We start from the raw sequence: 18,623 nt of genomic DNA, 5'->3' as shown, positions 1-18,623 counted from the left end.
CCGCCCCGGCCGCCCCGCATATTTACTTACATGTGCAGTGCGGCCGGGCGGGTGTTCGGTGAAGCTGGGAGGGTGGGCGGTCCATTGCTGGAACCGGGCGGGAGGCGGCCACTTCACTTCCGGAGCCGGGCAGGGAGGTGTGCGGGCGGCCGGGCGATGACAGGACGGGGCTGCGCAGCTTCTTGGCCTGCGCAGCATGACCTCTGGCCTCGTCACGCTGCGCAGAGCCACAACGCCGGGACGGAAGTAGCCGGGCAGCGTCTGAGCACTTGCTCAGACGCTGCCGGCATTAGACTGCGCATGCGCAGTCTAATCCCGAAATCCCGGGATTGGAAACTCCAATCCCGGGATTCAAATCCTGGCGTTTTAGGGGCCAAATCCCGGGATCCCGCCGATCCCGATCCCGGGATTGGCCACCCTAGCTGTATCCCAAATGGATGTACAGAGGTGAAATAGAAATGATGTGATGAAATGTACAAATGTTTTAATGCATTATTGGATAATTACAGTAGTTATATGTATTGTACCCTTACCCTGGAGGACTAGTGGTGTCTGGATTAGAGTAAACATCTTCCTGTTTTCAAAGACACCTGGATCTGCTTTTTTTTCTTGGGACTCAACTAAGACAACTAGAAAACATGCACTGTTAGGTCACATTGTCCCTGAGGACTGAAGTTGGGAAATAGTGCCCCAACACCTCATGTAGCTTCTATACATTGACAGATAAATAATGAATCTTAGTTGACATGAAATTGGCCTTCATCCAATATGAAATGACTTGCCAGCCCCCTAAGGTGCTTGATTTAGGAGGACCACTAGAAAAAAAATTGTTATTAATCCAGAATACAAAAAGACAATTTACAGAGGTGTCCGCTATTCATTCACATCTGTATTAATCCATGTCAGTAATTTGTACAGTGGCCATTCAATGTACTACATAAAAACACAGAAAAAAAAATGCAAGATTAACGAGAACCAATGTAGCAAGTTAGAATAGGAATCATTGCCTATTTTGGTTTAATTTCAGTGATGCCTTATGGACTAAAGGTTCATGTTGCACTATCCGCCATACCAGTCCTTATGATAAAACATACTGGGGTAGATGTATTAAGCCTGGTGAACAGATAAACTGGAGATAAAGTGGAAGGAGATAACGCACCGGCCAATCAACTCCCAACTGTCATATTTCAAACACAGCTGATTGGCTGGTGCTTTATCTCCTTTCACTATATCTCCAGGTTATCTCCTCGCCAGGCTTAATACATCTGCCCCACTGTGCTAAATCTGTCCGGTGGATGTCCAGTACTGTATTTCTAGATGAAGATCTGTAAATAATAGTCTAATAATAACTACACACTGTACAGCACAGCATTAGTTGAATGGTTGGCAGGCTCACAGGTCATATGAGAAGCACATGAGAAGTAAAATTGTAAACTGCATAAAATACAAAATATAAAAATTGATATATATCATACAATATAGTATACAGTGCCTGTTATAACATAAAAAAATATAATTATTTTGTAAAATATATTTTATTACACATAAGGAGAGTTAGAAATTGATGAAATATGTCATGGTCCTTTTTAAGTCATTTAAACTTCAAAAAGCTTGAAAGGGAAAAAAGGAAATGACAGCAGCTGTGAATGGCATTACATAGCTCATATATTCCTTTATCACTTCAAATTGTGCATCAGGTTTGACATACTGTATGTCTCAAGTGAATGCTACACAGATGATGCATACATAAATTAGGTAAAGAAAAAAACAATCCTTTTTACAATGTGATGCTGATCATTAAATCTCTTTATATTAAGTACAATCACAATGGTGCTTCCTTTTACATTCAAAGCTCTTTATCAGACTCCCCATCAGGGGCGATTTTAGGGGTCAGGCCGCCCCTAGGCACAACATTTTTGGCCACCCCCCCCCCCCCCCTAATTTTAATATAATCATTATCAAATGATAAGTCCTAACTTGCCAGGCTGTCTTGAATATGATGGTGTGAGCAGTCCAGACTGCTTGAAATATATATATATATATATATATATATATATATATATATATATATCCGGACCCAAGATCTCTAAAATTGCGCTCTCAATAGTCCTACTGGTCGCTAATAACACTTAATCCCCTACTAGTGGGATTTTCTGAACAACATACCACCCCAATAGTGTTATTAAAGCGCCCCAATAATTAATTCGATCATTTCAGTTTTTTCAACTCCTTAAGATTTTTGACATATATCAAAACATTTATTAAAAAATTAATATTTGACAGATAAAAACACAATTTTTTTCATCATTTCTTGATTAACTGGTGTTCCTTTTATCTCGATGAGAACAAGTACCCGAAGCATTTCGTCTCAGCGAGACTTCAACAGGGGTATAGCTATTATATAAATCTCATCAACCTATCAGATTGTATCTATTATGTTCTAGAAGGTGCCAAATAATAAATAAGAAGAATCTGATTGGTTGCTATAGGCAACATCCCATCTCAGTAAATGTACCCCTTAGTGACAATTCCAGCAGCCATTAACCATGTCAATGTGCCCAACAATACATAAGTGAGCAAAAAACAGGAAAATAATGACTTACAATACCAGGCAATTTAAGACAAGTACTGTACATGGTAAATAAAGACAGTTCACTGAAGCAATTATTAGGGTGGCAAATAAATATACATTGAGAAAGGCACATGAAGGCTTATATTGAAAGCTCATGAAAGCTTATAATGTAAAGGGTAGGAGCAGACAGACAGGAGTGACACATCAGGGTTCAAGTGAGCATAAACAGAAGGCTAGGATGAGAACTGGCTGGATTTAATGAAAATGTGGGTCTTGAGAGCCTGTTTAACGTTCTGTAGGGAGGTGAAGAGTCTGATAGGAAGGGGTTAAGAATTCCAGAGATAAGGAGCACAACAGCCAAAATCTTGGAGGCAGGACTGGGAGTAAGTAATCAATAGGAAGGAGAGGCGACATGCATTTGTGGTTCAAACGGGGAATATTCAAATCTCTGTTAATTGCAGAGCCCTGCGACACAACTCTGCTAATCTGCAGAGCCACCGACCCAGCAGAGAGAAATTCTGCCCTGTGCAAGGTTGTGAAAGTTTTGTAGATTGGTGATTAACTGCAGCAAATCAATTCGCAACTCACTCGCCTACAAATTATATTGTGTGTGCAATCTGTGCGTAACCCAGGACATACTCAACCAGTGCAATAGAAACAGGCTGATCAGGGCCGGAGCTGACGTCATACACCCTCACTAAAAACGCCTGGGCACATCTGTGTTTTCCCTCCCAGAAAATGGAAGGTTACCACCCCCAAATGACTGTCAACTTGCGAGCGGCTTATGATTAAAAAAGATGCTGAATCGATAATCGGCCGGGCTGCAAATTCGCAGCCCAGTTATCAGTTATGAATAAACCCCAAGTTAGAAATTCCTGTGTCTTTTTTCTATACTCCTTTGAAAAATATGTGAAATAAGGTGGGCTATGGGTCATTAGTTCAACCAAAGAGAGGTTGACATACATTGCGTCGACCACTAAAGATCAACAGGCTTTAGGTCAACACAGACAAATGGTCGATATGCCTAAGGTCAACAGGGTCATAAGGTCGACATATGCCTAACGTTGACATTGGGAAGGTCGACTGTCAAAAGGTCAACATGGGTTTTCAAGTTTTTCACCCCAAATGTCGACATGGGGACCGTATCGGTGCAGCACTGGCTTAAATGCAAAACAGTATATTGTAGCATAGGATCGACAATGTAAAGACAAGTACCGTAGAAATGATAACATCCTATTAAAAGTTCTTTTGAAAAGACCTCAAGCCTTAATATAACATATTAATATTTGTACAGTAACATACCTCCCAACATTTTAAGAAGTTGCGGCGGGGCATTAACGCACTCAGTCCAAAATTTTGGGCATGACCTACCATCAAGGGGGTGTAGCGTTCAAATTGTGTCACTCCTCCAAGGCCATTCCACCATTTTGCCGCTGTGTGGGGCATGGCCAGTTGCTCTGTGAGCTGCTGGCAATGCCCCCAGCCACTCTGCATGCAGGAATAGACACCAAGTGCAGCAGGTGACAGGGAGGACTCCAACAGCCCCCTCCACTGCAGGACATTGCCGGCACTGGGTGGGACGCAGGACAGGGGCGTAGGGAGGGCGGAGCACGAGCTTTGGAGGCGCCAAAAGGTCAGAGGGCGCCGGAGCCGTGCACCGCAAACACTGCTGCCGGCTCCCCTGCCCAGCTCACCCGCTCCCCCGCTGTCCGTTTTATTTCAAGTCTCCCGCTGGACTGTAGCAGAGTAATGGTAACGGGGGAGAGAAGTGTGTCAGCGGAATATAGTAGCGGTGGCTGGCAGAACTGCCTGTGGATCACTCAGATGCTGAGCAAACTGGCAGCTGAATGGAGTCCCGGAAAGCTGGGGCTGGTAGAGAGATAAACGGTGCGGAGCTTGGTGGGACCTGTGTGGAGGCTAGTTTAGAGCTGAGTGTGTGCTGCTGGACGACCCAGTGGTGGCTGCTGGAGAGCAGAGCGGGGTTTCTAATAGCAGAGCGGGGGCTAATGGAGGGCCGAGAGGGGACTGCTGAGGGGGCTGAGCTAGGTCTGCTGGAGGTATGAGTAGGGGGGCTACTGGAGGACCGAGCAGGGGGTGCTAGAGGGCTGAGCGGAGCTTAGGCAGCTGCTGGAGAAGCTGCAATCTAAAGAACATGTGAATGGTATGTCTCCTTGAGTGGGTGGGTGTTGATGGTTACGGTACTTCCCCACACTGTACTAGGACCTGTACATCTTCCACTCTCTGGAGCTGAACTCTCTGCAGAGGATCAAAGTGAGAGGCCCTGTGCAGGCCAAGATATCATTGATTTTATAATGATGTCACTCTGGGGTTTATTCTAGTTCATTCTTTCTGACAAAATCCTTCTTAGATGGACAAAACCATGTGCACTGCAGGGGGGCAGATGTAACATGTGCAGAGAGAATTAGATTTGGGTGAGTTATTTTGTTTCTGTGCAGGGAAAATACTGACTGCATGATTTTACACTTCAATATAGATCTCACTTTGAAGAAAAACCCCACCCAAATCTAATTCTCTCTGCACAAGTTACATCTGCCCCACCCGCAGTGCACATGGTTTTGTCCATCTAAGAAGGATTTTGTCAGAAAGAATGGACTAGAATAACCCCCTCTGTCACATGTCATGTTGTGTAAGGTGTCCTCATCACTTCAGTAACAGTACTAATATATATACTAGATGTACTCTAATGAGGGACACAGACATGGGGAACATATAATTACTGAGCTGTGCAGCTCCCAGGCAGCCAATCAGCGGCGTCATATGGTGATTGCACCAGCAAGTACTGTACATATAGAACACAAAAGAAAAGTACAGGGTACACAGAACTAGGCATAACACAATTAAAGCACAATTCTTAGTACACAATACAGCTGAGATATAAGGAAGTGAATGAGAATAGATGCAGGTATAGATTGTAGATGAGTAAGAGAGCTGTAGTTGAAATACAAGAAGAGTGCTGTGAGAACAGGAGGGAGGAGGGCCCTGCTCTAAGAAGCTTACAATCTAGAGGGAGGGAAGACAGGCAGGTGACATGAGGTGCAGGTAAGGAGACCTGAGGCAAGCAGTAATAGTTGAATAAAAATTACTGAGGTGCTAATTAAGCAACCTGTGTTTAAACAAGGCTATCCCTACAACCTGGACTGTTCATGTATCTTGAGATCTGAGTATGAGAAGTTATATACAGATGGGGATCTCAAAACTATTCTCCAGTAATGCATTTCTTATAAGCTAGATGAGATCCACACTGTGTAGACTTTGATAATTCTGGTACCAATTCAGTACCTCTTTATCTGCACCACTGGTGGTGCACAACGATTTATATAGTCATTTAAGACCACATTTTTTGGTATTCATATTTATTATTACTACAGTAGGTGGTATGTGCAAGGTATGTATATTTTTTTTATTATTTATCTGTTTCTCAGAAAATTGCTGATTTTACGGCAACATGTCTTCGGACAATGTTAAACACCCCCCTTCCCCTATTTTTAAGTACAAGATCTTGTTCTTTAATCAAGAAAATGTATGCCTCAAACAAACCCTTAACTATATTTGAAATCTTAATGGATGACCTCAATCTGGTTTTATTTACCACAGCCTCAGGAGTATAAAAATGGAGTACACTGTGGTTTGAGGTTTTTCCGAAACAACAAAAATCTACCTTAAAATCCAATACCAATTTTAAATATAAATATATGGCTTTTAGAGCAACTATAACTGGTAGTTGAAAAAACATACAACTTGTGGTGGAATTTAGTAGTGAAGTTTGCAAACAATCAATGCAAGGAAATTGACTTTTCATTCCAAATGTTTGACTAGTATGTTTTAAAAATACAATAAGATATGCTGTTTCCTATTACAGGACAAAGTGTACATTATGAAAGACTAGAGGAAAGACACTGAAATTCCTGGAATATAAAACGAATGCCAGATAACCCCTTCTGTGCCAGAAAGGTCAACAGAATAGTGCTGCACAGTGTATTGCAGTTTCAGAGGCACTGAGGGGATTAAGAAGAGATTCCGGGTCAGGACTTCAGAATTTATTACAATTGTCAGTTTTAGGACTCAGCAGTCGAGGAGACGTTTCTGTGCATGTGTATTGAATTTGCAACTAAACTGAGTAATAAAATGTTTGTCTGAGAACAGCCAGTGCACCGGGCAGGTTGTATTTCCTCCTGTCTGACTAGCACCCTCCATTTCCCTGATGGCAATGATGAAACAGACATGGCTGCCAAATAGGGCAATGTAAAGCATGCCACACAAGAGGAGTTTCTCCTGTGGAGGACACTGGTTAGTGATAAATCGCCACTGAGAAGTACTGTGAGGGAATAATCAGCAGTGAAATATCACAGCTGGTCATGATTTCAGCCTGTGCCAAACACCTGCAAACTCTAAAAGGATATCAAAACAAAACTCCACCCAATGGCAGAGAGCCATCCCTTAACAACCAGTCATTGACTCTGCATCACCATAAAAATTAATTTAACATTTCTACAGAAACAGTATTCTTCCTGTCCCAGAAGGCCCTTCCATTTCCTTTCACAGTTCTTTCGGCTAAGATAAATATGCCACAGAAAACAAACAGAAAATAAAGAACTTAAATATTTGATGACTGGAAAAATTATCTGTTGGTTTCATCTGTTTATTTGTGGAAGCCTGTGAAGTTAGTAGGTTTTATTAACCTCCAGACTATCTCCTGCTGCTGAGGTTCCTCCATCATTAAGGCATCCTGAATTGTATGCTGCCACATCTGGTAAAAGTGTATGGCACACATGGAGAGCACTGAAAGCACAAGTCAAACCCAAGGTCACAGTGAAATGTTTGTTCCATTTACTGATGTGAGTGCATGACAAGGACCAGGCTGTGGATAGCTCCAATCAGAAAATACCTTCTTCTCCAGGGTTCCATCGGCCACTGGGGGCCAATGAAGTTGTGCTATGTAAAGCTTTATATGGAGCACTGAAACAAATCCAAAAAAGTGAACTACAGCCAATGCACACACAAGATAAGGCTGTGCTAAAACAATACAATAACCATTTGTTATATAAATATTCATTTCTCAGACCTTACTTTTATTCTAATGGGATGAATTTATCATATTATTTAAACACAATGTAAACTATATGTATCTTTTTTCCCCCTAAATCAACAAACATACAGTATAAAGCCAACATAGTACAATAAGGTGATAATGTTAGACATAATAAATGTGACAAAGGAAACATGAGTTGTAGATGGAGGCAAAGAGCATATTTTTCTGCTCTTGGGACTTCAGTAGCAGCTATTTTCCAGGTTGTGAATGTAGCTTTGGACCACATGATCAATGGAACAAACCATATGACCCATGATGGCAGTGGTGGCTGCAAAGTTTCTTGAACACCAATTTGACTATCCACACTACCATCTATTTCTTCTAGCAATGGGTGGCAAATGAAGTGAGCCATCATGCCCAAAGCATGGTAAGCTAAGGAGGATACACTTTTGGTATCCCTGGTGGAAATTTTCATGCTTCCCCTGCCCCTCCGGCTCATATGGTATGTCCTGTCAGACAAACCATTTACAGCAAGGGATCTTTATCCAACCTTGGGACTTCCTCTCCAGGAGATCCCAGAAGGCAGGTCCAAGTGGAAATGCAGGGGTAGGGTGATTTAATATAAAATTGCTGCCTTACAGAAGCAGAACACACATTCTTCATCACAAACATGACTCTACTACCTTATTTCATTGTACTATGAAGTTGTATGCTCATAATCCATGTATATTGAGTGATTTTTTTTTTAAATAATAGGAAAAGCTTGCACAATTCAATTAAAAATGTGATTTAAGTAAAGGGTCCCTTATTGTAGCTGGTAACTTTAACAAAGTCCTAAATAATTCCATTGATAGATCCTTACCTCCCTCCCCTTCCCCTCCTAAAACCCCCTCCTCCGCCACTCTAGGGACTATACATTTTTCTCTACACCACATAACTCTTATTCTAGAATAGACATGATTATTTTAAGCCGAGATGTAACTTTTAAACTTAAATCTACCCACATATACCCTATGATCTGGTCAGACCACTCTGCTATTTCTGCAGACCTCAGTTCCGTATCGCCCCGCCCGTCCCCCTCCTCCTGGAGGATTAATGACTCCCTTCTCCATAATGCTGAGTTCTCTAATACTATCAAACAGCACCTTACTGAATATTTCCAACTAAATGACCTCCCTGAAATCTACCCTTCAACACTTTTGAGACTATTACTCTAAGCTTTACAATTTAAATAATAACAGTACCAATCCTGGAATCCCTGATAGTGTGATATCAGACTTTCTCAAACGAGCCCACCTCCCTAAGCTTTCAGAACAAGCCTCTGCCCAACTCAACCGTGACATTACTGAAGAGGAGATCTCGCAAGTTTTAAAAACCCAGAAACCCTCAAAGGCCCCTGGCCCTGATGGCTTTACGGCTTCTTATTATAAGAAGTTTAGTAACATATTGATCCCCCACCTTAAAACCTTGTTTAATGATATCATACATGGTTCTCCTTTTCCCAAATCCATGCTTGAAGCTAGGATCATAGTCATCCACAAAAATGGTAAGGACCCCAGTGATTGTGCCAACTACAGGCCAATCTCATTATTGAACTTAGATATTAAATTGTACGCTAAAGTGTTGGCATCTCGACTCAACAGTGTTCTCCCTGGCCTGATACATTTTGACCAAGTAGGTTTTATCCCAGGTCGTCAGGCAAGGGATAACACCAGAAGGGAGATTGTCCTTATCCAAATACTCAACAACAGAAAGATTCCCTCCATAATTCTATCATTAGACGCCGAGAAGGCATTTGATCGGATCTCATGGCCTTTCCTATTTAAAACCCTCCAAGCATTTGGTATTTCTGAAGAGTTTTTAACAGCAGTTAGAGCACTTTATTCTTCACCGCTAGCTAAAGTCCAGACGAATGGCATCCTCTCTGCCCCTTTTCTTCTTTCTAATGGGACAAGACAAGGTTGCCCACTCGCGCCCCTAGTATTTGCCATGGTTATTGAGCCACTGGCAGCCATGATCAGACTATCCGACAAGATAGGGGGGTGGAAGTGGGCAACCAATCATTCAAAATTTCCCTGTTCGCGGACAATGTCCTACTATCCCTCACCCACCCTCATACCTCCCTTCCAGCCTTATATGATATTATTAATGAATACGGGGCTCTCACTGGCTATAAAATCAACTTCTCTAAATCGGAAGCTATGCTCCTACATACCCGTAATGACATCAAAAACTTAGTACGTTCCTCTTATCAGTTCGACTGACAAGACCGTAGAATCAAATATCTGGGAGTCTATATAACCACTCAATATGACTTCCTCTATGCAGAGAACTTTCCCCGACTTCTGACTGAAATCAAAAAGGATCTTTCACTATGGAATTCTTATATAATATCCTGGCTGGGACGGATCATAACTCTTAAAATGACGATATTGCCGCAGCTCTTATACCTATTCCAAACATTACCTATAAATGTTCCCGACAAAATACTCAGAGAAATACAAACTACATTTACAAAGTTTTTTGGAATAAAAAACCTCCTAGGATATCCTCTAATGTACTCAAACTCCCTAGATCTAAAGGCGGCAGGGTCCTCCCAGATGTTAAATTTTACTATCTTTCATGTCATCTAAGTCAAATAGTGGCCTCTTTTGCTCCCCTGGGATCTATAGCATGGTTAGATATAGAATCTCATCTCCTAAAAGTACGCTCTCTGGCCTCCATATGGGGCCTCGACAAAACTTATAACCCTTCAGTAATTAATGTCCTCCCCTCACTTAAATATCACCTATCAATATGGCATAACCTCTACATCAAATTTAAACTATCTTCATTCCCCTCTCCTATCACTTCCCTATGGGACAACCCCGCCTTTCCTCCTGGGACTCTCCACTCACACTTCACCTTATGGTATAAATCAGGAATACGCTGGATCTATGATCTGTCCTCCCAGGGGACATGGATGTCTCTAGACGACATTAAATCTAAATGGTGCTGAGCATCGGGAGCCAAGGCACACTGATTGCACAAGTGTGCAGTGCATTACTGGGAGTTGACTAAGTCCCATGACACTTTGCACCAGAGGGCAGAGGCTGAGACGTTTGTGCTGAGCTCTGATTGGTGGAGCTCATTACATGCTGCTCAGGCCCATGGAGAACAGCAGCAGCCTTTTCATGGGAGGGTTTTTAATCAGAGGCAGCACTGGGACTGTGAGGTATCCTACAAGGTGTAAGTTGCAGAGAGACAAACACAGGCTTTTCATGTGGTCTTGTCTAACGTGCCCCGGGCCCCCCAAAGGCTTCATCTGGCACTGCATACAGACACTGGTAGAAAACCACAAGATTATGCTTTAACATATTCTCGTTCTAGATAAAGTCCAACATTACACCAGTTTTGTTATCAGACACTTTTCCCCTTGAGATTGGTCTTAAATGCAACATTAGCTAAACTTTTGTCTGGTAAGAAGGCTATATTGATATATGATCACTTAATACATGCCCCTATAGATATGGTAAAATCATACCACAGGTATTTTTTCTTGGACACAGATTTTTCCTCACATAATCATGGAGATTTTTCTAAAAACTTTTTCTACTTTATACAAACAATGTCTTAATCATGTTCAGGGAGATGTTTTACAATATATTCCATGCTGGTTACCTTTCACCACACTGTATATATGATGGGGATATCACAATCCAGTTCCTGCCCAAACCAGATGCTACATTTATGCAGGGCCTGATTAAAGGTTCCAGTTGCCCTAGGCTAATTCTCATGTAGCTCCCCTTGTAATGCTGCAAAACACATATGTACGGGCACTCAGGGAGTTTCCATTAATACTGCCCATGTGCATGTAACGAAGGGTATACAACTGGCATGTAGGATCTAATGCTTGTAGCATGAGAAGGAGACTTTGGCTTTAAGCTTCCCAGCTGGCGTTGTAGCACAATGTACATAATTATTGTTCCATCAAGAAGTCATATGGTCACATTTGCATAACCATCTGGCAAACACCTTAAGAACTTTACCCCCCACAGTACATTGAGATGTGTGATAGCTAACAAGCAATGGAAATAGATGGGAGGCTGCCTTAGATGAGTATTTGCAGCATCGGGTACTCTACTCTATAAAGTGGCAAATTTTGTGTGTGGGAGACAGGAGGGGGGCAGGAGCCACTACTCTGTGCCAGATCATAAAAATAAGTGACTGGCTGATAAGTGGCCCCACAGGTGTGCCACCCTACTGGGAATCTTCCCTGTCAGGTCTTTAGCTAATCCGCCCCTGCTTGTAACCTCTACTAATAGTACACAAAAGGTATCAAAAAACCAAACCATTAAAAGTAAGGTATGAATAACAAAGTATAAGACCAGTGTTAAAAGTGATAATAGGTATGGTAAGACCATGAAAAAGGCTGATAACATTTTTTAAAACTTCCCACTTTCTAATCTCTTCTAAAAATGTAGTGTGAGCAAACATTCCATTCAAATGCTAAAAAGGCGAGTAGAAAACGATGAAAGAACAACAAGAGCAAGCAAACATAAAACTACAATTATAAGTAGATTTGCAATAAATGGGATAGAAAAACTTATTTTTTAATTTGAAACTCAAAAATGTCTTAGGCCGAGCTAAACTCTAATATAACATATCAGGCTCAAATCAAGAACATTAATATGTAATGAACAACATATGCACATAGATAGATAGATAGATAGATAGATAGATAGATAGATATATTGTAAGTTATATGGCATGATAGACATACAATTATTATATTATATTCAAATTAAAATAAAGGAACTATATTTAAAATGGATTTGTTAACTACCTGTGATGTTAAATTACTGCTGTCCAGCTCTTAAACAGTAGCCTATCACTAATTCCCCTTCTCCCAGCTTGTGGTGTTATGCCTGGTTTTGGCAAGCTTGCTAATGTGCTATTATCCCTAGTCTAATTCACTGTAATGTGTTATATTGGATATAATGTTGTAGTGCCAGGTTTCGCTATAGAGTGTTATCAAATAAAGCACATTACTGTGTGTATGATAGACACGAGAGCTGCATGGAATTACATGTAAACAGACTTGTCAAATCCATTAACATGCAACCTAGAGAAATGATACGATTAGTATATAGTCTCTGTATATTGCATGAACATGATGGATTGCCAGTCATATATGTTCCAATCCAAAATAATTTATTGCTATGGCTGTAGGGCAAAACAATTATTTAAAACTTTTAAAGTCAGTGTTTATTACTGATATACATAATTAATTAAATATAATGTAATAAATATGAATTCCAATTGTAATGGTCATTTTTAGCTCCTATGAATATAATATACATTTTTAAATATTTAAAAGTGTGTAAATATTTACTTTTTTTTTTTTTTTTTTTTTTTTTTTACAAAACTTCTTATTAAAACTAACAAATCTATATACAGGAAATTCTTTATTGCATCTTGTGGGAAAAAAACCCCTATCTTTTATGTAAACTAACTAGGATGCATCTGCTAACACTGCATCAAAGTACAACATTCACAAACCATAACACCTAAACAGACCATGACTTTCATTGCCTAAATATAAATTAAAATAATGCGTTTACAATTAATAAAGATGCATGAGATATTTAAAACATAAATCCACCCCTTCTTGATCTAAAAACCCAAAGGTGCATAAACACTGAGCGATTTTCACCCAGCACAGCGATTTTCACGAGGGGGATGAATAACGTTCCATAGTAGGAGACTAGGCCAACAGATGTTTTTTTTTTCAAGTTTTGCGGTTCTTTAATAAAGAATAGGTGTAAAATAATTAAAGCTCATATATGACTATTTGCCCTAGAGCACTTGGTTAACCCTGTATGTTTTAACACAGCCTGGGCTACATTAGGAATATTACATCAAGGACAGAGATTTTCTGGCAGACACCGTTGCCGGCTTCTTACCCCGATTGCTGCTTTAAGTGTAGATACACCCAGGAATACAGCCTTTCGCATTACTTATAAAAAATATATCCCTGGATAGAGAATCAACAGAAATGGTTTATTACATAGCTATTCTATCCTGATAGACACAACTACTTACTCAATGTTTTTCATCTGCTTCATGGTACAAAATAAGAATTGCTGAGAACAATCCATTTATACCATTGGGTGAAAGAATGGGGCCTAGACCACACAATTGACGACCATAATGGACTGTATAACTTATAATTGAATCAGGATGTACAGATGGAGCGCCTCTCAGCCAGCACCAGGGATTGCCAGAATGTACCTGCTGGCGATCACCACTGGAGAGGCGCTCCATCTGACTGGGACGTGCGAGTGTCTGACACTTAGGGTAATGGTCAGGGTTGGGGGGGGGGGTGCAGGGAGGCGGCGGGGTCCGGCAGACAGCCACGGGGGGCAGCGGGGAATGATGGGGAGCTCCGTGGGAAGGGGACGAACGAACGGCTCGTACGCACGCGTCCTCTTCCAGCAGCTGGCGGTTGGTGAGACCCCCGCTAAAGAAGAGGCGATCCATCTTATATGCTAATAGCAGAAAGACAACTTTTGTTGACTTTAATGATGCTGTTGTTAGGATCCAGGGAACCTTACTTGCGGTCAGTGGCGGGTCCCCGTGATCCAGCAGCGGCAGGTCTTCAGTGGCCACAAGTAGCTGGAAGACGGCCCGGGTCCCGATTGTTGCTGGGCAATGCAGCAGGAATTTCCTATCCAGCCGGTTGCTTATGCTGGGCAGCGCAAGTTTGAGTCCTGGCTGTTACTAAACAGCCAGGACACCGCTGCTTGCGCGCCCAGCGGCAGCTATTAAATTTGGACTGGGAGGCTGGTTCGCTGAGCCCCTCGGGATTGGCAGGTGGCTTCTTTTTAAGGAGGCCAGGCCAGCCTGAGGGCATCAGTGATAGTGGCTGTTCCTAGCTGCTGGTCTGTGCCACCTTGTGTTACTGCTTGCTGGTCACTCGTCTTTCCGCACCATCTTGTGGTTCCACCACCTCTACGACCAGCTGGTGACTTCACCCGCCGACAAGTTCATCAGTCACTGAGTTACCCCTGTTCTGCAGGTTTTCGCCATATCTTTTGTGTGGTGTGCTATAAGTGTGTATTGTTTGGTGTATTTTTATAATTGTGCTTTGGCATGGTGCATACAGTGGGTGCCAATTCTGTGGGTGCTCAAGGGCTCGAGCACCCTCGGAAATTGATGAGCACCCATGGGCCCGAGTCCCACTGCTGGGCCGCCATATTAACTTGCTAATTTGCGGCTGCAGCACCCACATTGACGGACCCGCCACCAGGGAAACAGTATGCCGGGAAGAGTGTATTCTGTCCGCAGAGTAGCTGCACTGTGGGGGCATTTATGTACCTGCACTGTGGGGGCATTTGTGTATGTGGAACTCTGTTGCTGTAATTTGAATATTGGAGACAAATGTGCACCGTAATATAAATTGGTATTATTTTGTGGCCACACCCCTTCCCCATGAAGCCACTCCTCTATATTTTTAGCTTGAGCACCCACCAGCAAAAACATAAATCAGCACCTATATTGTGGTGTATTTATCTTATGTATATCGAGTCCTTTATCCCTTGAGATTGTGCAGCGCACATTCTTGTGTTTGCTACAAGGTCGCTGATCTTTCCATTGTTTGCAATGAGGTGGCAGATTATTCAGTTGTTTGCGACGAGGTCGCAGATTTTTCATCGCTGGTTATTTAGTTGTTACCTATCGCAGGTAGTCATTTAGTTAGTTCTCCTATTGCCTACCTCTAGGGAATTCTAGGTTCTTGTTCCACGTAGTTGAAGCGGAGCTAATTTGTCTCTTTATACGTGGCTATTAGCACCACAGGATCTAGTCGTCCCTAGGGAGATGCAAAGTAGGTAGAGTAGGGGCTCGCTGTGACCATCCTAAACAGCGGTCATGTCTTTGGGGTTCACACCCTGGATCATAACAGCATTTGACTGAGAAGGGCACATTATATAACAAATGAAAGGGCTTGGAGCCAGATTCTCTAAGCTTCAAAAGTGATAAAATGGAGAGTGATAAACAGCCAGCAAATCAGCTCCTACCTGCCATGTCACAGACTGTGTTTGAAAAATGTCAGGCAGGAGCTGATTGGCTGGCTGTTTATCACTCTCCAATTTATCACTTTTGAAGCTTAGAGAATCTGGCCCTCCGTCTGTAGATTTGCAGACAAATCTACAGACCAAGTGAACTCTCACTGTACACCTGGTGGGTGGCCTGGAACATGTGACCTGTGGTAAGAATCTGTGACAGTTATTTGCAGCCACGAAGCAGGTGAAGTATTTTTCAAAATTCAACTCATAAGAGGGTGAAAAGGGGTAAAATGTGTCTCCAAGCAAACTTTTGCCCTGTTTAAAGGGGGCCCATAACAGAATTTTGTTTATTTCATAAGACACATCTTATTCTATAAAAAAACCATAAAATACTGAAATTGTGCTAATGAAATATATAATGCTTATGCCACTGTTGTGATTATGACACATACAGTATATAAGTAATTTCTAAACACTGACAATGGGAATAAAGTAGCCCAAAACATATGCACTATAAAGAACATTAATGTAAAAGTCAAAACTAACTTATCAATGTGACTGTTTGCACTAAAGGTTGGAAATGACAGCATGCCAGTGGTTTAGTGCCTAAGTCCATTAGCCAATCAGGAGTCAGCTGTAATACTACATAAGCTTCAGCTACAGTTCAAATCCCACTACTATAGTAGGCAGGTAGCTGAATTATACACATAAAGGAGAATGGAAGGGTACCTGGACAAGAACAGAAAACATATTATATAGCAGTGAAAAGGACTGAAAAAATATCTTATTTTAACAGCGGAATCCAACATAGGCTGAAGGGTCATTGCATAGATTTGTATGTGACAAATATATCACTTATATAGAAAATATGCTCAGGTCTATAAATGTACTCAGAACTTTTTCAGGATGCAGCTATTATGTAATATAACAAATTAAAAGTTGCGTTTCACAAAACAATGATCACATGGCAGTATCAGTAGCTGTACTAAAGTCTGAGATGTTAGGAATCACTGCAACAGAAGCAAAAGCATTTTACCTGACCATAACATTTCCAAACTACCTTCTTCTGTAACAATGTTTTTCAATATGTTTTTGGTGTCTTGGTGGAATACATGAAATACTGTATTGTACAATGAGGCAGCCACCAAAGATTTACAGTATATGCTACAACTTTTTTAAATGTAAAGGTTTCCACAAAGGAGAACAACCAAGGAAATGATCCTGTTACTCTATGACAATTTTCCCTACTTGCAAGTTACTTAAAGTATTAGCATGATACCATACACCCAGGTGCCTCCTGATTATTTCCACTTCATAAGAAGTCATGTAACGACTAAGCAATTAATGAACTTTCTTCATATTATTAAGAGCAAAAACAACAAATGCCTCATTTGTAGGGGTGTGGTCTACAACAACTAGGTCGACAAGCATTGGGTCGACACCACTAGGTCAACATGCAGCAAGGTCGACAAGGGTTAAGGTCAACATGGGTTAAGGTCGGCATGGGTCAAGGTTGACATGGATCAAGGTCGACAAAGTTCTAGATCGACATGACATTAGGACGACACAAGCATTCGGGCGACATGGGCTAGGTCGACAGTCAAAAGGTCGACATGGGGTTTTTCACTGTTTTTTAACCTGAACTGGACACAGTTTCCAGTGCAACACATCCCCTCGCATCGCTCGCGATGCTTCGGGCACGGTGCCTCACTACGCTCGGCACACTATTTTGTTCTCCCACCACGCCCTAGTGGATGGTAGGGCATAAAATACAGCAAATACGGCAAATGTCGGCTCAAAAACAGTGAAAAACCCCATGTCAACCTAATGTCATGTCAACCTAGACCCATGTCGACCTAGTTGTTGTACCTAATGACCGTATCCCATTTGTTGTATTCTCTGTAATATAAAAAAAACCATGGATAGAGTTGGAGAGATACGTTACCAACCAATCAGCTACTTACTAACTGTTGTTTTTTAGAGCCTTTAAAATGACAGTTAGGAGATGATGGGTTGGTCCTTACTCTCACTTCAAGTATTGATAAATATGCCCTGAAGGATTATATTGAGATGCAAGTGAAAAAAATCTCCTAAATTCTTTGCATAATACAGAGGTTCACAACCATGGTCCCCGAGGCACCCTAAGGATTTAGGGATATCAGTACTAGGGCACAGGTGACTAAGTACTTCAGTCAATTTGATTTAACCATCTATGCTCCAGCATAGGTATCCTTACAACCTTGACTGTTAATTTACCTTCAGGTCCTTGTTTGGGAACCACTGTAAGTTTAGTATTTATCTAGTGACCTATGCTGTACCTGAGATATCATTACACATTCATGTTCTAATATGGGCTGATAGACAATATGCTACAATAATAAGCCTTGCAAAGCAAAATAAGTAGTCTCAAACTAACCTGGGGTTCAGAGAATACTTGCTTTATACTGTTGATTGGACCATATGGGATGCCACTTCCTTCAAAGAGTTGAAGCCACTCAGCGGTTGTTTTTTCTAAGAATCTAGGAATAAACAAAAGACTGTGGTCTGAACTCTCTCTTTTTTACAAATTCCAAAGGATGTAAAGCACTACCGCACTGGTTGTTTCCCAGGCAGCCAATATTGAAACATAAAATGTTCAGCGGAAATGCAAAAGCTTAAACCCTCAGGCAAAGAACATGGTTAAACAGCCTTGTAATTCTATCTGATTGTATTAATATGAGACGCAAACCAAAATTATCAGCAATTTCATATATGGTCAGGGGATTTCCTGAAGGCCTTTTGTACCGTAATGATCATCACATTTGTAAGACAATAGTATTAACATTGAATGGGAAAAAAATAAAATATGGAACGGTTTGAGTTTTGATCTGAAAAATCTGATATGAAGCAGTCCTGAGTTTTTTCCTGCCTATCATATGTGAAACATATGTCGGAACTAAGAACCGCAACTATG

At 41.4% G+C, this 18,623-nt stretch overlaps 1 protein-coding gene across 3 annotated transcripts in view; it reads right to left on the bottom strand.

The window, feature by feature from the left end:
- Positions 1-18,623, bottom strand: part of SUGCT (succinyl-CoA:glutarate-CoA transferase) — an 848,669-nt gene that overhangs the window by 455,125 nt on the left and 374,921 nt on the right. For all 3 annotated transcript variants that reach the window (XM_083188510.1, XM_083188511.1, XM_083188512.1), the window contains one exon: positions 18,087-18,189. In XM_083188510.1, the coding sequence (XP_083044636.1) occupies positions 18,087-18,189 (103 nt within the window). The remainder of the gene's footprint in view (positions 1-18,086; positions 18,190-18,623) is intronic.

Source organism: Crinia signifera, chromosome 5 (assembly GCF_055691185.1).
Source record: "Crinia signifera chromosome 5, ASM5569118v1, whole genome shotgun sequence".
NCBI classification, from domain to species: Eukaryota; Metazoa; Chordata; class Amphibia; order Anura; family Myobatrachidae; genus Crinia; species Crinia signifera.
Note: the sequence above shows the minus strand (reverse complement) of the source record. Positions and strands in the feature narration are given on the sequence as shown.